The 27237-nt window shown below is 36.8% G+C and overlaps 1 protein-coding gene across 1 annotated transcript; it reads left to right on the top strand.

Moving 5' to 3' along the window:
* Window positions 1–289: 289 nt before the first annotated feature.
* kitlga (kit ligand a) lies at window positions 290–26860 on the top strand. The gene is made up of 10 exons (XM_080869162.1): window positions 290–606; window positions 15813–15923; window positions 16450–16506; window positions 17307–17459; window positions 18074–18254; window positions 20161–20205; window positions 20845–20942; window positions 21141–21247; window positions 23453–23516; window positions 23600–26860. The coding sequence occupies exons 1-9, from the start codon at window positions 592–594 to the stop codon at window positions 23481–23483; spliced, it is 798 nt and encodes a 265-aa protein (XP_080725288.1). The 5' UTR covers window positions 290–591; the 3' UTR covers window positions 23484–23516; window positions 23600–26860.
* Window positions 26861–27237: the final 377 nt, after the last annotated feature.

Consider the following 27237-nt stretch of genomic DNA (forward strand, 5'->3'; position numbering starts at 1 on the left):
ATAAAACCGCATAGAAAAAAACGTATTAAAGCTTTCCAATAATAATTACTATTGCCATTATATTATCAACACTGAACAGGCCAAGCACGGCTTCAAGCGTAAAAATAATTGCCATTTAGTACTCAAGAAACGCACTATTAGGAAAACACCTTACAGAAGCGCCGAGACTGTTTTCATAGCAGATATGTTTAAAGTGGCAGTAGTGGTTTGGAGAGCACCTCTTCACACTGTAACTCGTCAGAGGGCGGCTCTTGGACTGTTTTTTTTACGTATCATTATAAAGGCTTAACTCCCTCCCTCTGCGCGTTGTCCCGCTCCTGTGCTGCAAGCGCTCAGTGTCTGGATCTATGTTGTAGATAGCTGGGCTATATGCCACACATTATTAGCCTAGAGGCTGCACATTTTAAAAGTTAAATATCACGGTTTTTTGCCGATCTTCTCCTTTTGGGCTTTTCCTTTTCTCCTCCACTTGGATACTGCTGACTTGGGCATTGGATATGTGCACACAGGATGATGACAACCCCTTTCCTCCCCGTAGAAGTAAAATAAAATAGGCTTTCGGACACACTGGATTTGCTCCTGTCATTCCATATGAAGAAGTCAAAAGTAAGTAGATGTTTTTGTTTGTCTGTTCGTTGGTTTTGCGGAATAAATAGTTTAATCTGCGGCTTACGCAGCGGGACTTGTTTCTCCTGCTCTCGAGTAACCGGAAAACCGTATAGATCGGGCACGATTTTTATTTTTAACAAGTTTGCGTTGTATTTGAATAAACCGACGGGACATGTTTCCGACTAATTACAGGATATAAATGACAGCGGGATCAAGTCGTCTGGGTCCCGCTTCCTTCCTTCCTTTGACGCTGTGATGTGGCTTGATTTGGTTGCCAAATGGCAAACCTGATTTCCTCCTTAAAGTTATGTTTGCTAAAAATGTTCCACCTGTGCACACTGTATGATGACTGTGGCACATTTGCGTCTTCCTTATTTCCCTGGAGGAGCAGCGTCCTCACTGCACCCCGATTAGTAAGTTTAACCACGCCGCCCTGTCACTTCAGCCTTCACTTCTGAGAACGGTTTGCGCCGTGCGTAACTATTCAGCGCTAATTGTTAAAATGATTGCACTTATGCGTGAAGCGCATGGTGGTTAAGTAATTTTCAACCTGTAGGTTAGAGTTTATGATTGCTGCATGCACACCTTCGTAAATGGACGGTGTTTCCGTTTGAGTTGTAGTTTAAAGAGTAAAACTACTTTACTCAGTGAGAATGGTGATGCTTGCAGAATTACACGGCTTGATGTTGAGGCCATATTTTATCCACCTCGCCAGGCTGACACAAATCACTAGTAGGTAAATTAAGCCCAGGTTATTAAGGTGCAGTGTAGGACAGCGTGTCACTGTATTTCTTTATGTGTGCATATGTCAGTGGCTCTTTGTTTGTTTTCTGGTAATTGATATGCTCTTTTATCTGCCGTTTTTCCATGTACTGCAGGTTATTCATCAGCCTGCTTTATGTGCGCTGCAGGTCCACTTCGAGCTCCGTCTGTGAGCCTTGACACTGTAATCTCTGACCTATGACCTGGCTGATTGAAAACTGTAGGCTACAAGCAGAAGACTAAATGCACAGTTTAACATCACCATTACTTTTGGCAAATCAGTGAATTTCTATTTAATTTTGGCATTTTACCAATCTGTCATTTTTATTCCCGCCATGAAAGATTTGAGCCTCCAAATCTATACCGGCAGGTCCTCATCTGAGCACAAGCAACTGCTTTATACAAAATTTTAACATTTCATCTAAATTGAAGCCCGTTTACATTGTTAGAAACCATGACTATATCTTGATGTTAGGAAGTCTGCTGCATGAAATGGAAAGCATTTAGTTTGGGTATCTGCGTGCTGCGCCTGTTGGCTAAACTAAACATAGGAAGGTTTAAACTAAATCTCATCTCCAGGCTGTGTAACTGAACCCTGTGCATTTCAGGTTTTTGACTAATCTCAGCCTCACTCTGCTTGGCAGTTTAAGCCCATATTAATGACTAAATCAGATTAAAAAATAAATAAATCAAAGGACATGAAACATGTCAATATGGATATACCAGGGTGTGTACGTGTATGTCCATGCATAAGGGACGTCTTTGAAGTTTCGCAGACTAAGGCTGGGCATGTCTGCCACAGTTAATCTCATTCTGAGCAGTTTCCTTTATTCTTTTTTTTTAATGAAGTTATACAGTAAGTTGTGCTGTGTGGTTGGACACCTTCCATCTTTTCTTCATGCACTGATATTGCAGCAGTGTGCTCCTCTGTTATCAGAAGTAGAAAATAAAATAAACATTTTATTTATTTTATTTATATGTATCAAATCTGTTGAAAAAACTGAAATATTTCTGGTATTCCTTGGCGATGGAGAGCTCCTTGTTTATTCCTCTCATAATTTTTACGAATGTTAGGGCATGTAGCAGTAGATTAGTATATGTTTCAAATGCACTTTAATAAAGGTGTCATTTGTCAGAGAGTTTTGAATAAACTCGAGCATTCATAAAAACAAGCTATGGCACACAAATGTGGGGAAACAAGCATGAGTACTGGCTTGTTGCATCACACCACAGAACATTTGGCACCAGTAGGGAGCGCTAGTTTTCTGATGCTAGCCACGCGGGGCTTTGAGCTGTGTGAGGTTTAGAGAGACATTGTGTATCTGGTCTCCTGTGCCCTTCCTGACACACTAAGGAATTTAGCTTTTTATTGTTAATTCAGCAGAAAGATTGAAAGATTCAAGCCAAATATTCAGACAGCTAACATTTCGACAAGTCATCTTGTCAGCTCCAGATAAGATAAGATAAGATAAGATAAGATAGAACTTTATTAATCCCTCGGGTGGGTTCCTCTGGGAAATTCGATTTCCAAAAAAGCACAGCACCGACAGAAGTTACAGAGTTATACACACACACATATATATAAATACAGAGACAATATAAATAAAATATACGAAGGGGATAAATAGAATAAATAGGAATAAAAATAAAAATACAAGTGAATTGCACATTTCAAGTATTGAGTCTATTGCACCGTTGACTATTTACAAAAGTATTGCACAAAAGGTATTGCACAGTAGCTCCCTGCTCCTCCAAAGATCCCTGCGATGTTTTACAGTCTCCTCCTGTATACTGACTGTGTTGTTTGCCCAGATTAAACATTTCAATCCAAATAAAGTGACACAAGGCAGGTGAAGAGGCACTGGAGTATTTCAGCACCAGGATAATTTAGACGCACACATGGTTTGGCTTTTGGAGCCAAGTCCAGCACAGGCTGTAAATCCAAAGGCCCACAGCTCACATAATCCAGGCTCAGTTTCCTTCTACTTTATTGTTGTGGCCTCTGGCCTGCTGAGGACCAGCATGCAATCGAATCCCTCAAGTAAACTAAATTTCTCTATCTTTGTTTTTTTTGTTTTTTTTGATGTGCAGGAAATATAAACTTGAAGGTTCTGACTTGAAGACAAATCACAAAATCGAATGACAGGCCTCTGAATAATTAGATTTACTGTGTCATGTTCCAGAAGGCATGCTGCAGGTAGGCGTTGTAGCAAAGTGGGTGTTAATGTGTCAGAATTACACTCTCCAGTAATCACAGCTGAATGAATTAGTTAACAATGAGATTATATTAGCAGCAGGAAAGGAAACACAAAGCATTAAATTAGAGCCCGCATGCTGGGCTGTGTGAAATCCATTCAATGCATAACGAGGTGTTGCTGCTGTTGCATGACATATTTAGTGCTTTGAGATGCTTATGGCTTTTTAGAAACCGCACCAGACTATATTAAAGTCAACACTAGTTTCCACTGGCTCTTTCACATTCATTAACATCAGCAGCCCAAGGGAATTTATGCCACCTATGAAGATAAAGCATTAAATCACTGAAATTCCCAGGTAGGCTGCCAGTTATGTTAGCTAATGTCTTGTTTAACACATGAGCAGCTCACGCTACTGATGAGTGTCTGTTTGTCAGTGCTGCATATCAAGTCGACCCTATGACTCACATTTTAATCACAGCCCATGCATCACTGCATATCTATCCACATATTATTTGCTTTGTTGTGAATGACACTCATCACTGCTGAACTTTTGTTTGGCATTTTAACTGAACGTATCTAAATGCTTGCATAGTTTTTCAGATAGTCGTCCTGTCAGGTTTATTTTTTAACTGTTGCGCCATTACATTGATTAGATTTATCGTCAATCATTTCCCACCTGCTCTTCTGTAACACAATCTGAATGCCTTTAAGTTTAGAATAAAGTTCTGTGTGCTGTGGTTTATTTGACAGCAAGAATTAACTAGTTTATGAGCACGCTGGTCTCTGCAGTAACTTGTGATGATTGAGCCACCTAACTCGAGGTTGCATGGGATTGGAGAGGTTTATTTATCTTAAGGATCACATGTTATTGGTGAAAATGAAAATGAATCCGCTTTGGTTGTTATTTTGTTTTTAGGCCCTGTGGGAAATGCTTGAATAATTGACTCTGAGTATAACTGAAATTGCTTCATATCAGAGTATTAGTGGTTAAAGACTGATATTGCAAACATGTTTAATCTCATCATAGCCCAATGAAGTGAAACCTCAATCAGGGGACATTCATAGAACTGAAGGACCAATTTGAAGGTCTTTTGTGAAGAAGATGAAATAGCCAAAAGCAATGTTTTAGCAGACAAAGCTTGCACAGTTCAGCAACTGTGAAAATTAAAGAAGACAGAGCTGATGTTCAGTTGCAAAATGCTCACCCCATATGCACCATCCAGGTCCAAACAGGAGGAATTCAGTACTTCCTAGAATTTAAGCCTTTTTTCAAGAACCAAAAACTGCTGGAGCCAAAAAAGAAATGCTTGTTCTCTCAAAATGATTTTTTCCACCTATAAAAACCATTCAGAACATCAGCAATATTGAAGGGAATGTACAGGAGCTAAACCTACAGCTATTAGATGACTACCAAACCTATGTTTTATTAGCGTGTGAGTGTGTGTGATTTTTCTTTGTTTGCAAAGTGCTATATTTTGCTCTACAGCTCTGTGTAATTATGGTCTTAAATGGTGACTTTGCCCTTGTTGAAAAAGATTTGTAAAGCAACACCATAAAAGCAACGCTGCAAACCTGGATTGATTTACAGGATTTTCTTCTGTCACAGAGCCCAGGCCTCGTGTCTGAGCGTTTGATGTCTTATTTCTGCAGGAACAAGACATTCAGTGTCCTGTCCCAGATTCACCAAAGGCCTTGTTTTTATCCCCTGTCTAACCTAACGCTCCCATGAAGGGCACATGTCTTTGAGTGCAATATTTTGCTAGAAAGGTGCCTGTGTCTATACCTGCTTGAAAATCATTCTTGACTTCAGTGAGGTTTGGGATACAGAACCGCTGAGCTCCTCTCTTCCAGTCATCTTTTATGTGTCAGATGACCTTAAGTATGTTTGTCTTTATGCAAGAGTGTAGAAGACCTTTCACAAGGTGCTCATACAGCCAGCAAGGAGAAAGAAAACATGATTGAAGCAATTCCTGAGAGTTTAAAATCAATGTTTATAGAACTCTGATCCATTAACCACTTCATGCTGAGGTCTGTCAGTTAGGAATTCCTGCAGGCTTTTTCTAACTGATGTGCAAGCCTGAAATGACTGGTTGGATCAGTTCAACGATTTATCAAACCTGGGTTTGGTCTCTATACAAAAGGCGCCGTGACTTGATGTCATGTGAATGCAAACATTATTGGGGAAATTACCGTCACAAGGAAGAGGGTACATGACCAGAGCCAAGCAGATGGGTCTGTTCTGTAGATTGGCAAAATATTTTGAGCAGAAACCATAGGGATCTATTTGTCAGAAGCAATTAGTAGCAGCAATTAGTAGCAGCCCTTTTTCATTTTCCCTTTTTAAAAGTCCAAAAATCTGTCTCAAATGATCCCTTATTTGCTGTTTAGTATAATGTACTGGACTGGTAAGTGTAGACTTGATGCACTGTGTGTGGCCTTGCAGGATTTATTAGTCTTAGAACTTTATTTCTCAACGAGAAGTTGAGTTTAAACAACTGCTTGGAGAGACATTTCTGCATCTCATTTTCTTATTTTAATGACTGCATGACTAATTTATAAAGAGCAAGACAAAAGGTAAACAGTTGCAGCTTCCCAAAGTGGATTTTATGGTTTTTGCTGTGCTTTATGTCATTAAATATGTCAAAGATTTGGTTTTGGAGTGTTTGGAGCAGAGAAATTGCAATTGAAATTTGAAAGTATTCCACAAAGTTTTAAAACAGCAATCGATTTCTTTTGAAATATTAATAAATGATGGAAGCTTCTGCTCTCACCACCACAGACTCTGTAATTCTGTTGAAATGTATGCCTGTTCCCACAGGGCAAAGTGTTTCAGAGTGGTTTCTTCTTTAGCCAAGAGACATATGTGCACAGTGTGAATCAGCTATGGACCCACAGTGCTTCTTAATAAAGGAACCTCTCCTTTCTTCACCTTCTTTAATCTGCTTGTTACAGTCTACAGTCAGGCAAAGTCAAAATCTGGTTGAGCTGGCGCTTTAAAGGTTTACATTTAGGGATTAAGGTTTCTCAAAGAGTATCTATAACATCATTTTAAGTACCTCCATGAGCTTTGGATTTAACTCTTGTGCAATTTCTTTTGAAAGTAGTGAACTCCTGCTGTCAGGTCACAACACCTCACAATTGTGAAGCTTATAATCTGTTGCCTTTAAACTAGAGTTTGTGTGTGGATTTAGTTGTTGCTGCGTCAAAGCAGGATTTTTAGTTAATATGGTTTCTGGGTTGTTTTTTTCTGTTTTGTTTGTTTTTTGTTGTTGTTTTTTTGGAAAAAGCTTTCGCAGAATAAGTGAAAACACATCATCTGTTTTGTGGATTAGTTCATCTTTTCTCTGAAGAAATATCTCATATAATTAACACACTATTCATACTGTGGTTGCACATGTGTGTCCATTCTCTTTTAAGGACCTTCTTTCTTCATTTGAGAATGGCATCTTGCCTTGAACTCTTATAATTCAGTGTCCCTTATCAATACAGGCCCTTCAGATATTTTTACGAGCGCAAATTATCCCATCACTGAGCATCTGTGGTATACATCTGATTTAGAACAGTTGCTAGAGGGTATTAAGATGATGCTGCTTTTTTCCTCCCTCGTGTTTCCAATCCATTAGCTTGCAAGTTGAAGTTTCCACATGATCAGTTAGGACAACTGTCATAGAATTTAAAGTCAGTGTTAGTCATCTGGGCTGTTTAAGAAACATGAATGAAATGTGTGTGGGTTTTGTCATATCCATTTTACTTTAAGGCTGACATGTTCTGTGGTGAACTTAAATTGTGGTTCAGGGAATGTCACTTTCAATTGCTGTCAGCTTTAATGTGACTAGTTTTATGAATTTAATATTACATCCAGAACCCTTTTAAACCCCAAACTATTTGTAAAATTCCCACTTACCAAAGCTCAGTTTCTTTATTCTAAGGACTAAAATTAACAACCTTGAAAATATACAGTGACACCTAACATTTATACTTCTCCCATAAAATACTGTAAGTTGGAGAATAAAGAAATCTTTTGAAGTCAAAAACCAACTGTTACTGATCCTGCCCTAAAGATCTGCAACTTCAACTCTGTTGAATGTAATCTAACATAAATAAAGTATAAAAATGCTGATATCCATTAAGTGGTAGCTTAAATCTTTAATGAATTAATTTGTCCTATCCTTCCTATCCTATCCTTATCCTTCTCTCCTCATCCCATGGGAGATGGATTCTCCTCCCTTAGCCTAATTCTGCCTGTTTTTCCTGTTAAAAGGGAGTTTTTCCTTCTCACTGTCACCAAGTGCTTGCTCATAGAGGGCAATCTGATTGTTTGTTCTTTCTCTGTATTATTGTAGGATCTTTTCCTTACAATATAAGGCGCCTTGAGGCAACTGTTGTAGTGATTTTGGTTATATAAAATGAATTTAACCAAACTTAATACACCCTCAACGGGTTGCGATTTACCAATACATTCAGTCTGGACCAGGTTCAGCAGCCCCCAAGGAAAACAGTAGCAACAAGATATCGATATGGCAAATATTCTGTTTTGAAGTCCAATTTTTAACTTTAATCTTAACTTTAAAGTTGCATTTCTGGTCATTAAGCATGTAAATAAAAATATCTGGTTTCACCTCTTGTTTAGCAAAATGAGATACAGTTGTGCAATCTCCAAGAAAGTTTATAATTTTTCAAGTTTTTGCCGAAATTTATTTCTGCAATTTCTCTACTATCGGGAAATTCTATGTTCGTACAACACAGACCCTTGCCTCCAGCTCATTTGCATTTGTGGTATTTGCCACTAGATTGCCAGTGCGTTAACACTGAAAGATGCATGAGCAGCCCAATGCAGACGCCCAGCCACAAGGAGATCATTTTTTGGCACGTTGTGTTCAGTGGTTAGCAACAAAACCAAAAGCTAAACTACACTGGAATTTTTTTTAAAAAACAAAAGGAGGCAACATACTTTCCCACTTTCCCAAACAATAAAGTAAGAGTAAACTACAATTGGAAACCTAAATCTTTTGTTAAAAATCTATTTCTTTTAATTGAAGAATTGTATACTGTCTGTAATTCATACTGTCAGCTGAACATTTCTGTCTGTGCAGTTCAGTATGCAACAGAAAATGATTTTTGATGTCTGAGGAGAGAGCATTTGTTATCTTTTAGTCACTGGAAAATATGTCTGTACCTCTATCTCAGTCAGGGTTGAATTCTCTGCTTCACACTGTAATCAAATTATACTTCCTTGTTCCTGTTAGACTGCTTTTTAACAGCATCAAGTACAGGGTGCCCTTCAACGAAGCTGTTGATCTACTTGTCTGAAAGTATCTGAAAGTATATGAATCTGATAAACTGATCTACTATAAACCGGTTACCATAAAACTGACAACTATGGACCACCAATTCACATATTCGAGAATGAATCACAAGTTCAAAATATTATGATTGTTTTTGTTATGAGGAAAATGTTGTACAAATTTAGTCAAGCTTTTGGTGAGAAGGTGTAAAATATATCACCTACATCTGTAAGATGATCTGAAAAAATGCACAGTTGCACAACTCAAGATTCCTTGTTGGCCAGGAAAAATTCCCCTTCTTCAGTAAGTGCATATTAACCAGATCTGTCTAACCCCTTATTTGTTGATAAGCGGCTATATAAAGGGATTGTAAGAGTATCATAAAACACATTTTTTCCCACTCTTTTCCTTTCCAACAAAAACATTGTAGAGTACACAGCACCATTTTATCCTTTTCCTCCCTTTTTGAATTTTTTTTCACAGTAGCAAGATGCAATTTCCTGCTGTACACAAACGGTGCACTATAATTGCAATTAAAAGTATGCATTGTTTAGTTCAACATCTCCTCTATTAAGGATGTAGCATTCAAGGGATGTCCTATTTGGTCAAATAACAAGCTTGTTTTGACATTTAAAATTATAGCTTTGACTGTAAAATAAATAAACAATAAATAAATTGTGTGCTCAGTAAGTTACCATAATGGGAGCCTTAATTCTTCATGCACATGCTCATATGTTTGGACAAGTCTTAGCGACAGTAGTCTGATTTGACCACTGCTCTGTCGTGTCATACAGCAATAAGTCTGGATTGACTTTTGCCCTAAAGATGACATTAACAGCAGACACTTCACTGTCTCCAAAAGACACCTGCAGATTGGCTTCTTCTCTGTATTACCCTTTAATTTCCTAGCAAGATCATTATTTGTGTTTTCATCATTAAAGCCTTTAATCTGCTCCAGATCAATCATACGTTGATGCTATTTGGTTAAAAGGACTGAAACATTTGGTGCTCTCTCATCTCTGAAACCTATTGTTTTACGCAGCAGGGGTTGTCTAATTTCTACCTAAATGTTGGCAAGGTCTGATCTCATTAGACATTTGAATAGGTTTGTTTGTTTCCTGTTTTTCTCAACAACATATGCTTAATGGCACACACACAACAAAACGAATTGTTTTCATCATTTATTAAATGAGCGATTTCTCTGAAAATCTGTCATTAGCTATCACTACTTGTGGCCATAGTAGTTTAATTGATCTCAGCTGCTGGTAATAAATTGGCCTCTGGAGACCACCTTTCTGTGTGACGTTATTGTACGTTTTTAATTAAAAAGTAAGCCATCAGACCTAGTTAACAGATCAAGTAATTTTTATCTTCTAAGCCATTCAAAGTATTTAACTGTTAGCTGTTAGCTGTTTATTTGTAGGGCTACACCAGTCGGTTCAAGCCAACTGGGTTAATAGCCCCATATAACAAATTAGGTTTGTTATAGATCCACATTAAATCAACCTCAATGAAATTCACTGTTTACTCAAGTTATGTCTCTTCGTGTATAGGATACAGTTTAATTTTGTGACAAAATAGCTATACTTTTTTTAGCGGATTGTGCACTTGCTATAATCTTTGATATATTTTTCTTTTTCTCTTTTTCTTTTTAAATTTAATCTTTAAATCGTTCTGCTTCTCATTTCAACAGTGTAGCTGATATGTAATTATAGGAAAAGAGTTTATCTGAATGGGTACTGAGACAAAATTGTAGAGTACTTTGGGCTGTCAAGTTGAACAGGAAGCAAAATATTCCCCGAAACCCAGATGTCTGACAGTTATCATCTCAAGACAAATGTCGCTTGTAAATGTGTCAGACATAGTTGAGGAAATGGTTTTTACGGTTTATACCTTAAGGTAAATTTATAAAATTATTATTTCCATTTGTACAGCAGTTAGAATTTCTCAATCAGTCTCTAAAGTCTTATCTGTTTTTTGAGGTACAAAAAAAAAAAAACAGAGCTCCAGAATAAAAATTTGACTACACTACTTCCTGATGAGTTGAATCAGGAAGAGAACGAGCTGGTAGTAATTAACATATTCTTTGACAAAAAGAAAAGAAAAAAAACACAAAACACATTTAAAGGTTTTAAAAAAATTCCAGGGTATTCATTGGAAACCCTCGGATAACTTGAACCTGAATTAACTCAAGAACATCTAGACAGAAACAGCAGCCTGGTGTTTTCCCTCCCCATCTTTCATCATCTGGTCTGTTTTAATCCTCATTTCAAAACATGGGAACTAATGACTGATGGCAAAATTCAAAACAGTGATGTAGGCAAAAGATTATGAGAAATGTCCATCTATCTGACACAACAGGCTGCATGTTGCCATGGTAGACTAATGTCATGCAAGGTACTGTGCTCTGCTTTTATGAGATTACGTGGATAACAGGGCCACGAGCCCAGCAGTCTGGAGAGCCTGTTCAGCTAATTAGGCATCGGGTTCAAAGTGGTGATGGAAAATCAGACGGGATAATCATTATCTGCATCATTATAATGAAAACAGAAAACAGGCTTTCAGCAGGCCTCAAGAACTGTGATGCACCTGATGATGGAGAACAGGGCTTTATTTTGGAGGCTTGTGAATTAATATTCAATGATTTTGGTTCTGATAATACTACTATTACTACTACTACTTCTGATACTGTTAAAACAAAAAGTGGTTGTAAAGTGTCCGACAGAAAAATGCAATTTTGTGCATGGGAGATACTTTCATCTCCTGTTAGTGCAGCTGTGTCTTCTGTCTGAAAGTCAATCAGAAAGCATCAGGGAAATGTTCAGATGACCGAGTTCAAGTAAGTCAAAGTGCTGTCGGTACTGAAGCCTTGTTGTTTATTGATATGTTTGGCCTGAGCTGTGTTGGGAATTCCGGAGCCTTTCTGGAACTTTTAGAAACAAGATCTGTTTGTTTTTTCGGTGTGTATTATTTTAACAAGATAGTTCCCATATATTTTTATTGTTGAAATTAGACCGCTCACGATAAGATACAGTTGTGTAAAAATATGGTGTATATGCTATGGACTACGTGACAATATGATACTATTACATTTTACATGGATGTCAGATTACACTGATAGTCTTAGGAATGGTTCCACTATCGTGCACTGTAAAAATAACTTTTGGTCAGAGTGCATAAATTACAGTCACTCTCTTTGCAAATTGTACATTTAGAGGACTTAGATTTCCATGACCGTACCGTCTTCAAGTAAAATAGAACTTATTGCAGCAGTATCGTGCACCAACTGATTTCTACACACAGCTTTACAAATTCCCAGTATCTTTATATTATTTTCTTCAAAGTAGCCACATAGTAGCAATAGTTGTTGCAATGTTGTCCCACACAGTTGCTACTTGGTGAAATAAATTGTTTTACAAAACAAGGTTTTAACAGTGAAAATTGTTGAAAAGTGAAGCTAAATCTCAGTGTTGTTCTTGTTGCACAGCATTTCTTCAACAGTGTTTTTTTTTTAACATTGTGTCCTTGCGTAAGTCTGTACCTCCTTCCTGTGTTGCCAACACACAAAAGTAAGTCAACAGCTGTTTTGATCCAACAGCAGAAATTTAAGCAGGTTTGCGTCCGTTGTTATTTTTTGTTTGAAATGTTTAATGGTAGGTCTGCTCTTAAACCTCTGCTGAATAAAAATCAAAATGATAGAGAGTTGTACTATAAATATGAATGGGAATTGTAAACTACAATTTGGGTTCTTTTTTTCTTCTGTCAGCACAGAAGTAACACATGAATGGTTTTCCTAATCCAGGAAGACAGCTCAGCCTTGGAGCAAAGAAACAATTAATTATACTTTGGTAGTAATCCAGATCTAGGAGTCCTACCATTTGATTTTTTTCTTCTTTTTTTTCTTTTTTCCTTTTAACCAATTACATAATCTGATTTTATTGACTCAGGCAATAAAAGAAAACGTTAAATTATGTTTTGTTTTAATACTTAAATTCTGTATTTTCTGGTCACTCTCAAAAGGCTATCATCATATTCTATTTCAAGTATTCAATTTCCATTTTAAGTAAACCTTTTCATAGAATAATATGATGTAAAACTAAAAACCTCTTGGATAGTGATAGGATCTGCATTAATTATACAGAAATGTCAGGTCTCTACCACCATCATAATTGAAGCAGTTGTCCTAGTCCCCTCATCAGCCCAATCTAACCATAAATCTTATGAAGATTTGTTTCAGAAAGACACTTAACTTACCAGCACCAAGAGGTTAATCGAGTTCTTTAACATGTTACACCCAGTCTAACATTCGTTGATTGGTTGTGCTTAGCTAATTTATTTCATGGGTTATGAATCTGTCTCATAAGGATCCTGGAATGGTGACTACATCCCCACCTGATGTGTTTGCTGATGTTTTGTTTGTTTGTTTTCTTTTTTTTGTTGTTGTATTTATTTATTTATTATTATTTAGTTTTATTTGTTAGTATATTTACATTTGCAAACATTCAGAAATTATAATGTTGATAATAGCAAACCAGTCACAGGAGGTCCACATGTGCACAACAGTTAGCTGTTTACTAGCTTGATAGTGAAATGATAACATGTCTTCTGAATGTCCTTAATGACCAAACATAATTAGCAAATTTTTCTTAATAATCTTTTCACTGACTTAAATTTGATGGGATGCTTTCTAGTCTATGTAAAGTTTTAGGTTTTTTTTTTTTATTACAGCATGAGCAACAACTGCACACTTGACACACTGAATCATCTTTTAAAAAAAATGTTTCTATATAGTGAGCATGTCCATTAAGCTATGTAAGCTTAAGCTATGTAAGAAATGTAAACAGATGGATATTGTGGCTTGAAGAGGAATTTTAAGGATTCTAGCCTGCTGAATTCACTATAAGCCTGTAACTCCATACACTCAGGTACTGTAGCAAGTTTCTGCATGTAATCCATACTAAAGAAATTACGGGCAGCCTGGACACTGGACATTAACCTAAAGGAGACAACAGATACACTTGTTTCTCGTTCATGAGCATCACTGTGCACACATTCTGTACAGACAGTATGTTAAAGACAAAAAACAAGAGTATTGGAGTGGTTTGAGATGTTGTGTGATAAACATCAGGTTTTGCTTTGCTGAAAAATCCCAACATTGTACTTTAGTTGTAGATAGGGAACTCTGTTTTTATTATCCCTCATTTGTTATACAAATATGGTTAGAGGTTAAAGATTGAGGCATAACTCATGAATTTAAGTGTCCAACAAACTTGCTTGTTTTTCAACCCCGACTTCCATTTAAAGACAATAGTTGGATGATACAAGCTACAAGGAATTGAATTACATTCCGTCTTTTCCTTTAGCATTTCCTGATGTAGATGGATCATTGTTCCACTGGCTTCCTGTTGTGGCTTATTGTGACTTACATATAGCAACAGGAGGAACACTGGTGGGTTTGAAGATTTGAAAATTACTGATCTCACCCCCAGGCTGGCAGGGAAATGTAGATGGTCCAGGTCTGTGCCGCAGTTAGTTGTTGCAAAATAGTATGATCATCATTAACAATAGAACAAAATCTTGTTATAAAGGTTGCCAGATTAGATGTGGCATAGTTCCCTTTGTGAAACACTTAAAATTTTATCCACCAAACAGCAAGTTCACATTGAAGGTTACTAATGTGTTTTTGGGCTCTCCTTCTTTTTGGCCCCATCTTTACTGAGAGGAGAATTAGGGATCCATTGCATAAGAAGCAGGTCAGCCAAAAGACTGCAAGCTGTCTCTTCATGAGCCTGAGAGTAACTTTAAGAAGCTATGTTTACATTATTGTTCTTACTGCGAGACATATGTTTTTAAGAACAAATATCTCATTTAAATGGCAGCACTCTGTTTCCAATCACTTTAACACTTGGCAAGTAGCAATATTACAAAAAGGGATATTATCCAAAGGATGTAAATTTTAAAAGGTTAACGTTTGGCATCTGATATCTTCTATTTAAGTACACAAATTTAAAATAATTAATCACAGTCGGACCTGATATAAGTATGCTGATACTTGATGGGGTTTTTTGGGTTGTGTGTGTAAAACTTCAAGACTTTTAAAGTAGCTCTTTCTCTCTTTTCTGGCTACCCATATGATCTACCCCGACCTGACAAGACCATAAAAACATTAAAACATGTAAGACAATGACAACAAAAATCCCTTGTCATTGAAAAATAAAAATAACATCTAGTACTGTGTCATTACCCAACTCTGTTCCAGCATGGCAGAGAATCTATTTCTTTTTTCACTTCGCTAGAAGTTAAAGAAGAGCCAGGAACTAAAATACTCTTACAACTAAAGCAACTGCCAGTTAAAACAGAAGGCAAGTGAAAATTGAAAGCAGTCCTCTGAGTAAGAATTCTGTTAGTCATCTTATCAGACTCTTTATTGCATTCTTTAAGACCTTTGCATAGATTTAAGACATAACTTGAATTGGTTTTCCAGAACAAAGACAGTAATTTATCCAACATTGCAGGTGTGACATTATACGTCCTTGTAAAATGCTTTGATGTGTCTCCACCATAAAGACTAGCCAGTAAGAATAGTACTCAACACAGCATTGGCAATACACATTTATTATATGGCTGTAAAATTGTCATATTTCATTGCCAATTGTATTTCTTGGTGACTTCTATAAGAGAAAACACATCTTTGTGCAAGTAATGGCCAAAGGCTTGGGAGGCCGAGTTGTTAAGCATGGAAACACCAACAACTCTAAATCTTGGAAAGTTGCAGGAACAGCTGCAAAACCCACTCTTTTTGTTCTTAATCTGATTTAGTGTGACTTTTTTTGCTTTTGCTTTTTAGGTACAGTGAAACTCTAATCTAATGTCTCACATGAGATTCTGATCATAAATGGCTTTTTATGTTGAAGATGTAACTAATTGCCAAAACATGTTTGTCCCTTCTGACCTGCAGAGTTGGATACACGTCTGTGTCCATTTCCTGCTGTTCATTACGCTTGGGGTGCATTCAGATAGACTTAACGTCAACCCAGTGACCAATGACATCGCTAAACTCTCCACTTTGGTAAGAGAAACACTCCAATTAAATTGTATTTGAGAAATTCTAAACTAAATGTCTATTCTGGTATGTTATACATGGCAGGCTACCACTGAACAATCTAAAGCTATTATAGCTATTAAAATATAGTCAAATGAACACACAAAGCACAATGCAAAGGCATTAGAACTGTATTCAAACCAGTGGCAGATCTTGAAAGTCTTTGGTCAAACAGCTGCAAACACTGTATTTCTCCAGAGAACCATATTTGATCACTGCCATCACTTAACCGTGTAATGTAAAAACTACCTGTTTATCTTTCTAGAATATATATTTTAAATAACTACTCGTCAACAGAGGAGAAAAAAGAAAGTTAGCACCTGAACAGGAACAGGAACAGGAACAAAAAAGAAAGCTGTGTAGTTGTTTCACCAAGTCTTTGTGTTCATGGTTTCAATAATAGTAAATTCACAAATTTTCAAACTGAATGAAAATTCATGTTTTTATGATGTTGCCTGCAGTTTAATGTTAATGTACTTTCTTTTTTTTACAGAGACAAAATATTCCTAAAGATTACCTAATTCCTCTAGAGTACATTCCTAAAGAAGAGGTAAGATATTGTGACATCTTTCAATGAACAGGCAGTAACCAAATTTATGACAAATCTAGCAAATTGATAAGCACAAAAAAAATACTTTAATTGTCCTTGCATTTGACGTTGTTACTTCAAAGAGGTGAACCAGGTTTATGGCCACTCTGAGTCATTTGGCATATTTGGATTGATTTGGGTGTGTCAGGATGGTAATAAATCAGCAATAAGATGAAACCAGTCTGCTACCAATTTGCAATTGGATTGGTTCAAATTGTTAATAACATAGAATCTGTTGTGATAATACAGCAATTAACTTTTATAGGTGAACAAAAGTGCAAAGTCAAGTCCCCTATTGCCACAGACTGCACTCAACGCCACACATAGACTCAGACTAATTGCAGTGCGTTAACAATCTGTGTTTATAAATTAGGCAGCAATTATTGGCAAACCTTCAACAGTCTGTCTGAGAATGATTCGAGTCAGTTGGACCACAAATGTTTTGACACTGGTTGCTTCTTACCTATGTAATTACCTTGCCTTTGAAAGTGGTTACTCAGAGATTGAACGTGACGCATGCTCAACCTCTGGGTGACCAGCTGGTCACCGCAACTGCCACTTTTCGCTAGTTCCAAGGCTGCCATTTACTCTAGTATGACTGAGCCATAAGACGATGAACTCACTGACAATGATTACCTTTTTTGAGCTACATCCCCATGTCAAACTATCAGTAAACACATCAGCTATGCTGCTATCTTATACCATGTATGTATCACACAGTTCATACATCTCATGTTACATATGTGTTCCTTTTTTTCCAGGCTGGGATGTGTTGGATGAAATTAAATATCTTCTATTTGGAGGAAAGCTTAGTAAGGTTATCAGAAAAGTTTGGAAACGTTTCATCCAATAAAGAGAACATTAGCATATTCATTCAGATTCTCCAAGAACAAAGGGTCCATATGCAGGATCTGGTAAGTTCATTGTTTACTGGTTATCTTTTACCACTTTTATTACAGATCCAGCATCCATGACAAACAGTGTTGAAATGTGCATTATATATAATTGGATAATGTATATGAAAAACACATAATCAAAATATATAGTGGCCTAATTATTTAAATTGAATGATTTTGGATGAAGTTTTTTTGGACTGCAAAAAAAAAAGAAAGAACGAAAGCATGCAAGCTTCAGGTATGCATTTAGTCACATGATTTTCATTTAATATGGGTAGAAATGGGTTTTCAACATTTTGAAAGAGTTACCCATTCTCACAGGTATTACGCAGCATATAGTCTGTTTCAAATACATGGTCGCTACTGGTTTAGGTTCAGAAAGTAGGAGTCATGATGCTTACTCTGTTAATTCACAAGTTATTCTCACACCAGCTTTGCAAGCGAGACATGAAAGGCTGCAGAACACTGAATGTCTGAAATACATGAAGCATTTGCACAGTCATGCACTTTCATGTGATAATATGTAGAAAAGCGCAAGATTGCATGTGTGTAGAAAAATTAGAGATTTTTTTGGAAGGAAAAAAGAAATGAAATAAATGTATTTAATGAAAATTGTGTCTCTGTATTTCCAGAATGACATCATGCTTGATTTTGAGTGCCACTATAGGGAAGAGAGGTTTGACACCAACCAATACTTTGACTTCATCGAAGATTTACTCAGAGCTGCACAGAATAAAGAAGATGCACACGACTGTGATGTTCCTCCCTGTCCCACCTCACCATACCCACCATTAATAGACGAGTATTCAGAAGGTGAGTACTCTATATAACACTTTTATGTTGTTAGACATGTTTGTGTAATTTCATTAGTTTAATAAATGAAGAAAAACTAAATGGTTAATTGAGGTGTGAGATTTGTTGCTTTATTGCTGAATTCGTGTGCAAAGTTTGTATTGATTGCAGCATGTTTGTAGCTACTGTGCACTGGGTTTTGCAGAAAATTTACTATAAGGCCATTTGTGATATATAAATGTTTGCTCATTTGTGTTTGCCTTTAATTCATGTTACAAAAAAAAGGGTAGATCTTTTTTTGAGCCAGTGGTCAAATGCTAAGTCAGCATTTCCTCTTACAGATTCTTATTGATTAAAATAAAACAAAGGATAAAAAAAAAGCACTGGGTCGAACTATTTGAACTAATATATCTCAGGTGTTTCTGCAAAAGTTCAGTTGTAACGCCTCCACAACAAGCTGCATGTTGCACACTCGTGTTCACTCCATCTGGAGTGTGATGCTTTAAGCCAAAGCACACTACAATAAATGACAAGACTGGCAAAATATCTATCAGTCAGTCCAGCTTTTCTTGGACGAAGCTGATGTTTTTAAGGTAGTCTGGATTTCGCAATCTGAATTTGAATTCATCTTTTTTCATTCTGCATGAAAAGAGTCAGCAAGGAAACAAAAAACAAAAAAATGTCAGAAGAGGATAATCATATTTTTCACATTTTAGTTTCACAGTTAAGATCACTTTGTAATGCACCTGATATTCTACATGTGCCCTTAAAGATATGAATTTAAGATTTGCACAACATTTTTCATTTTATGAAGTTACCACTTTCTCTGTATCAACAATTTGCATTCATTAATGTTGAGAAAAATTGAAGAAGGTATAATCACTTGAAAGTAAAGAACACTGTTTAGTACTCATAAGTCAGATAACAATAATAAAGAATAACTGAATAGGATTACTTTTAATGATGATCAGTAACAAGCAGAAAGATTGTTTAATCACATTTTCATATGTGATATATTACAGTATATCATGATATAATTTGAAGTCAGTTTAATACTTAGCAACCAAAGGGCTACACAGCACGAGCGCGTCTAATACCTAATACCAGATTACCCAGAGAAGTTTGCACAAAATTAAAACTAAGCCTTGTCAAAACCACAGTTGGAAAGGAAACTTTAAAACTCAGAGAAATGTATAATCCCCCCCAAAAAAATAATGTTATAACTATACTAACAAGAATATAAATTTGCAAAAGAATCTAAACTAAGGACTGAGAACAATAAAACACACAAACCCGAGGCATAAGTTAAAGGTGTGGGAAAGCAGGCAGCGTTCAGAAACTAACCTTAACTCTTGAAAACGCCCTCCCAAAAAATAAATTTAAACCCTGAACATTTCCGTCACAAGTTCATTCCTGCTTGTAAAACTACAGCCACCCTCTTAGGAATATAGTGAAAAGGCTTTATTTAGGACAGACCTCTTGTGGCTGTTTGGAGAAGCTTTTAATCCACAAACCATTATTTCTTCACAAGAACTTTGCAAGATAAGAGCTGAAAAATGTTCTCAGCGGTCAGATGGCCCATAGAGACACGGCTGAGTCACAGGACCGAGGGAAGATGTCCCAAGGTAGCACATGTGAAAAGGAAGAAAAGAGCCGAAACCTGATTGTCTACACGTTGAATACAGAGCAATCTTCCCAAGCGCTTGGCTTTTCTTTTGCGGAGTGGTTGGATGAGCTCTATTGTGCGTGTTTGAGGGGAGAGTAGAAAAAGTGGTGTTGAGGTGCCTTTTTAACACCTGACAATAAAATGTTGACACTCCTCTCTTCCCTTAATTTCCATCCCTTTATGTCACTTTTTCATTTGTCTTGTTGTGTTTTCTGGTAACTCTGAATCCATCTCTTTTGTGTTTTTCTGTTTATCCTTCAGAGTCCCCCACTACCAGCCCACCGTGTCCAAATGACTGCAACACAAGTAAGTCTGTGGATATTTGCAAGAAAAAAAAAAAGAGCTGCAAAACCAGTCCAGCTGGTGTACCAAATGGGCAGCAGTGTTTTTCCACTTTTGATATCAAGTAAGCCAGTGCCCTCAGAATGCTGTCACTGATGAGCAGTGCTCTTCGGGGCAAATTCCTCATCATGTGCCTCGCCTTGTCCTTTTAAGTGTTTACCTGCCTACTCAGTTAAAACCCCTGCAGGGCTTTGCATCTTCACAAGTTGTCAGTGTTTTGATTAACCACAACAGAAACACTGAAGGGGGAGATCAAGAACATGGTGATATAATAAGTTTCTTTTTGTTTACTGTTGCTTTCCTGATAACCACATTAACCTCCAGAGAGATTAAATTTCAGTATTTTATTTGAATGGATGCCAAGAAAATCTTTGCACATTATCAGTAGTTTGTGCCGCAAAATGCTCTTTATGTTAAAGAGAGTAAGAACTAAGAAATAAGGTACGGTATAATATTTATTTGGTGATGCTCTTTACTTTTCACGGTAAAAACAAAGAAAATTTAATTATTAAAAAAACAGAAATCACTGAAGAAAAAGTTTATTTATTAATATTTAATCATAGTTTAAGTAATTTTTAAGAGAATTTGTCCTTTTAATCCTAGGTGAGCAACAAAGACTCCTGCCTGAGGTGGTGGAGAGAAGCCTTCTCTCCTTACTCTTCATTCCACTTTTAGCCATCGTGTTCTTGCTTGTATGGAAGGTGAGCCAACCTTTGACCTCAAACACTAAGCTGAAGTACCTAAGAGATATGAAAATGTCGAGAGATACAGTCGTGCTTTGTTCCATTGAATTTATGAGAGCTGGCGGCAGCCTTTCAACTTTGTGCCATTGTTCTACACACCTCGTTGATCCTTGTGGTGAACTTTGGAATTAAGAGGAATTTTCTAACCTGGCACAGGTCAGATCACGGAGGAACCAGGACGATGTTCAACAGAATCCTGCAGAAGAAGGACTCACAGGAACAGAAGGGACTGCACCTCCACTAGATACTGAAATATCAGAAAAGTGAGCTTTTTTTGTTTGTTTGTTTTTAATTTACAGGCAATGCAAATTTGCAGCAGTAAAATAATGCTCTGACTTCTTACTGCAGCTGGATTAGTTGCTTAAAACTGATTGAGCAAGCAGTCTGTTAATTATGTACTATTTATTCACAAAAAATATAAACAGAGATCAAAGGTATTACTTCAGGCATGAAAACTCTAAAATAGCAAATTTGCAGTGAAATATTGGAGGTGTGGGTTTTGTTAAAATTGTGAATTTAGTAGTAGAAAATGTTTTGTGTGTTTATTATTACACTATTTTTAGGCCTAGGCTTTGGACTCGTATCAAATTCTGCTGCTACTTTACTTTTTACATTTCCTTCATATTCACTCTTTTGTAAGTCCCCTGATTTCATAGAAATATTTCATAGAATATCATCACTGTGTAGTCAAGACTCTTTAAAGAAGGTCAATAGCCTAACTGTTGCACAATGGCAAGAAACAAAAAATAATAAGTCATTATTTTAAATTAAAAAGTATATGCACAAAATAAATAAAAAAATAAATAAAAAGGTAATTTTTCACCTAACTGTAGGGTGTCGCTCATATATATAACCCTCATATTGCCACCCATATTAAAAAGTTTAGGAGACACCTCTGTGCTAGTCCATCACAACAATGTACTAAACATTCCACAGAGATTTTGGCTGAAGATCGTACTGACATGACTGACACAGCACTGTTACTGCAAATATCCTGATTGCATTCCCATGATGAAAATCTCCACATCTCAAAGGTGCTCTATTGGATTGAGATCTGGTGGATATTGAGGCCATTTGAGTGCACTGAACTCAGTTTCATGTTCATGCAACCAGCTTGAGACAATCTGAGCTTTGTGACATGGCGCATTATCCTGTTGGAAGCAAGCATCACAAGATGGGCACACTGTGGTTATAAAGGGTTGAACATGGTCGCCAACAACACTCATTTAGGCCGTTGTGTTTGAACAATGCTTAGTTGATACTAAGGGGCTCAAAGTGTGACAAGGAAATATGCTCCACACCAGCAGTCCCCAACCTTTTTTGCGCGACGAACCGGTTTATGTCAATATTTTGGCGGCCTTTAAGGTATCAGGGATAAATACAACAAAATAAAACCAGTACTGGTACCAAAATAAAGATTTATTCATAATACACAGGAAAAGACCCAGGGAAACCGAGTTAACGATAAAAATGATTTTTAAAAAATCAATAAAAATTAATAAGACCCCCAAAAACCATAAATTTCACACCCAAGCCTCAACTCTTGCGACCCGGTTCAAACGACTCCGGTACGGGTCCGTGACCTGGGGTTTGGGGACCGCTCGCTGCTCCGCACCATTGCACCGACACTCTGAAATGCTCATACAAAGTCGGATGGATGCACACTTTTATGGTGATGAACCCAACTTCTGACTCTACCATCTGATTGTCTTATTGCCAAACCATCAGACAAGGAAACAATTTTCCTTGCGCTTTCCGGTTTCTGCCAGTGTGAATTGCAACAGTTTGTTGTTCTTATCTGACAGAAGATACGATCTTTGCGGGCCTCTACTGCTGTAGCCATCTTCTTCAAATATGATGCTTCCTTGTTGTAACCTACCAAGCAACTGAATGCAATCAGACCAATCTCCTCTGACTTCAACAAAACATTTTAACCAAGAGGACTGCCACTCACTGCATATTTTCTTTTCTCTTATTTTTGGACCATTTTCTGTAAACCCTAGAAGTTGTGGTTGTGTGGGGAAAATCCCAGCCAGCATGGCACCAACAAACATTCCACTTTCAAACTCATTTAAATCACCTTTTATTCTTATGCTTGGTTTAAATTTCAGCAGGTCACCGTGACTGTGTCTAAATGCTTAAATGCATTAATTTGCTTCCATGTGATTGATTAATTTCCATTAGTTAATTTTGCCTGATAAAGTAGCTAGGAGGGGTATATATTCACATCATAGAAAAAGGTTTGAAGATATATATTTACTGCCAGGACTAGTAAAAAAAAATGACAAAAGTAGTTTTCCTACACTTTTCAAGCGTCTTGACTGCATTGCTCACGTTGTCCTACTGTACCAACCTTGACTCCTGTCATGTGAAAGCCATCTCTGTTGTTCTTGATGTCTTTTCTTGTTTGTTCTTCTGCTTCTTCTTTTTCTTTCACTGAAAGATAATGTCTGTCTGTTCAACTGCAGGAACATGCTGAACGTCATTGAAATAGTGTAAGGCTTCTGCATTTGGTGTTCTTCGGTGTATTTGGTAAGATTTTTGACATTGCTGTAAATAAGAGCAAATACATTTCAAAAAGCTCTAAAACCTCATCTCACTCTCCTTTCTCACAGGGTTCTACCCTTTTCTTCTGTTGGTGTCTAAGGGTGAAAAGAAAACACGAAGCTGAATTCCATTGTGAGACCGTAGAGGCGAAAGGCCTGTTCATGACTGCTCTCCAGATTCACGATGGCATATTACATCACCGAGACTGTTCTGGTTTAATCACACACTTATATCATGCGGATAAGCTTGCCTTTCTTCTAAGACTGCATGCTTTTGAGAAAAAAAAGTGAGATATTTGCTGTTATAAACTCCTGTTCCACACTCATCCTGGGACTCTATGACTCCGACTAATCATTCATCAGAATCTGCTGGATCGACAGATCTTTGGGGGAAAGCTATGTCTTTTTACCAGCGTGTCATTCAGTCTGGCTGTGTTTTTGGGCCTGCCGCTTCATTTTCAAGGAACATACCACAAGGTGACCAGTGTTATGCTGGTTATGTCTTGTATGAACTTAAGCCTGAATTACTACCTCCAGTGACCCTCATGTTAACCACACCTTCAGCAGCTCCACAGTTTCCTCTGCCTCCAAGGTTTCCTTAAGATTAATAATGTTAATCTTTGTTGTTCCAAGATGTAGTCACATTATCTGCTTTAAGTACAGTATGTACCCATGGGGATATATGATGTATTTATTTATTGGTGGCAGCACTCAGTGGCTGCTGTTCATGCAACTATAATGTCTGAAGTTAAGTCATTTAACAGCACCATTACTAAAGGGCCACACATTTAAAAAAAAAAAAAAAGAAGAAGAAAAAAAGGTTCTGTATACTAACACATCGCAAACCCCAAAACATATTCCTCCTAAACAAGTGTCATTTTCTTATTGGTGTTGTTGTTGTTGTGCGTATATGTAATTCGGGTGATTTAGAATGTGTGAGAACACATGTATACAGAATATGCTGCTTTGACTAACTTAGATCTAGACTGTTAAAATCTGCAATGACATTCTGCTAACAAGTATCAGGGATGACGTCTGTGGATTCATATCTTTTTTATTTTATTTTATTTTATTTAAAGGTGAGTTTTTCAGAACATAGAAGACAGGCACATATAAGACAGCAACCAGCTTCCCTTAGCAAATGTTTTAGTTCGACAATGCCTTTATTTTTTACTTTACACACATCTATGTTTGCAAGGCAAAAACTGTTACATAAGAGATTTCTTGATGGCCATTCCTCAAAGGAAAAAACACTAAATTGTTTGAGACAGAAACAGAAATATTCAACAAAGACCTTAGCATTTAGATTTTTATGATAAACTATCTTTCTTTTAAACTGTTTGTTCAAAAACCAAATGTAATCGTAAATCAGGCTCATCAAGTGTAGACTGTTCACTCATAAGGTTTCGTCTGTTCTTGCTTACTTTGCCTTTCAATACTGCCAGAATTAGTGTTGCACAGGAAAAGCACTCGTAGAAAATCTGATGAAATAGTAAGTGCATTTATCAAAATTAAAATGCTAATAAAGGTCAACAGATGATATGAGTTTTTAAAAATTGACAAAAATGCCCCTTACCTTTATAATCCACAAAGTTCTCCACATATTGAATTTTTTGCCTTAAAGTTGCGCCAACTTATCACAGTATTGAGGAAACGGGCAGCAGGGTTAAACTATTTAAAAAGGAAACTAATCTTCACAGCCTTGCCCAAAGACAAAGTAGGGAATCCAATAAATTATGATGGGTTGTAGTCAAGTAATTATGAATATTTTTAATGACAATCAATAAAGAGGTAGCAGTGTGATTAGGACACACTGACTGTGACCTTTCCCATCAGACACATACCTGACAATGACATAACTGGCAGGACACAAACATCAGTATCTATATCTAGTTTGAGTGTTTCTCTTACATATGTGGTCTTACATTGTACCATGTCCATTCATGTTTTTGTGCCTTGTTTGGTTGGTGTGAGTGACTCGTGTGGAAATGTAAAAGCCCTTCCATGTTTCCGTGTTTTAGCAGAGTGGCGAGATCATTACAGGGCAGACAAAAATAACAGACAGGAGTTCCAGTCTCTCTTCTTCTTTTATTTTTAACTGAGAGTTAAGTTCGTTTGACTTGTGCCCAGTAAAGATTTGGATCTAGTAAAGCAGTGTTTCAGAATGTGAAAACTAAAATGGCTGAACAAACTGCAGTGGTTTTAACTTTTCTGTCCACGTTACATTTTCTCCTTTATATCCTATAGGAAACTTTTAATCTGGTAACTGCTTGTTTCCTGTGTATTTGGGACTATATGTTGGGAATTTTTTTCATATAGGAGTAAAGAGTATATTGTGCAAAATTAAATATATGTTTTGTTTTGCTTTTTTTGTTTTTGTTTTTTTATGTATACCACATTGGTGTTCATATAGTTCAGATCAACTTTACCTTTCAGCATCAATAGCTGGAATTTTTTCGTGTGGTATTGTTTTTAGTGTTGAACTGCAAGAAAATGTTCAAAAATGCATTTTTGAGGAACGCTTTTGATCATGACAAATTTCCTGTGACATGTTCTTTATGGCGAGCCGAGTCTGTGTTAGGAAAAAGTATAACACTTTGGTGTCCGTGTAGTCTACACCAACAGTACTTTTAGAGGAAATATCTAAACGTGTGGTATGACAAAGTATTGCAATTTCAAAGTTTTCAGTCAGTTGCTTCCTTTCAAGGATGCATTTTTGAACCGTATTGAAGTATAATATCTATGGCAGTTAAGACCTGAGACTTTCTCTACAGTTACCTTTAGGTTGTGCTTCTCCACATGAAGACTATTACACGCAGTTTCCAATATTCTGACAGAGATACGGGCTTCTCTAGCCACAAATGAGCAAACAAGGTATACTATGTCAAAAGTTGCTTTTATACATGGTCTTTGAATATAATGAGCTGCAACAGGTCTAAGCTGTGAACAAAAAAATAGAAAAAAAAAACATGGTCTCCCATTTTCCTGTCTATGCAAGAGCCATAAGCAGCAGTATGTCTAATGCGGGGAAGCCAGAAAGTAAGCAATTTCTTGCATTAGTCAAGAGAATGACTGCCCTTTTAATACTGTTCCTATGTGAGTCGTAATGTGTTCTGATGCATCCTGAACAGTGCTTTTGAGTGTGCGAGTCATTCAGTCCATCTATCTTCAGTGAGTGAGTCAAATGGCTCTAGGCAGGAAATAAGTCTGGGTGCCAAAAAGCAAATGTTATTAATGCCTGGTTGGTATTCTGGGTGAAAACTCTACTGTATTCTGTATTTTTGTATAATTGTAAACAAACATATATGAAATATGAATAAAGTACATGTACCCAGCTGTTATCTGTTGTTTGTTCAAGAATTTTAATTTAGAATCTGCTTGATTAGGAATCCACATGTCATGTGAATCCACACATCACATTTTGAGTACTTGCGTGAAAGAGCTTTAGGTACTTTGGAAGAAAGTACATTTTTCTAAAATTTCTAAAATATTCTTGAAGAAAAGCTTGGACAATTAGATTTTTATGGCAATTTTCTATACTTCCATACTGTTTGCATTTGTGTTATTATGCTGTAAAATGTTATTGTCTGATTTAAACTGTGTTCCAATGATAACTTGAGAAAAAGCCTACAATAATGTGTTATGAATCCAGCTGATAAGATAAAACAAACTATGTCCTCACTTGCAAGACATTTCTCCCAGAAGAC

This window comes from Rhamphochromis sp. 'chilingali' (genome assembly GCF_963969265.1).
Source record: "Rhamphochromis sp. 'chilingali' genome assembly, chromosome: 2".
Lineage (NCBI taxonomy): Eukaryota > Metazoa > Chordata > Actinopteri > Cichliformes > Cichlidae > Rhamphochromis > Rhamphochromis sp. 'chilingali'.

Excerpts from the sequence above, each read along its gene's own strand:
- kitlga (XM_080869162.1), top strand. Across the intron at positions 18,255-20,160 it reads AATAGACGAGTATTCAGAAG|AGTCCCCCACTACCAGCCCA; the intron begins GTGAGTACTCTA and ends TTTATCCTTCAG. Across the intron at positions 20,943-21,140 it reads TGTTCTTGCTTGTATGGAAG|GTCAGATCACGGAGGAACCA; the intron begins GTGAGCCAACCT and ends AACCTGGCACAG.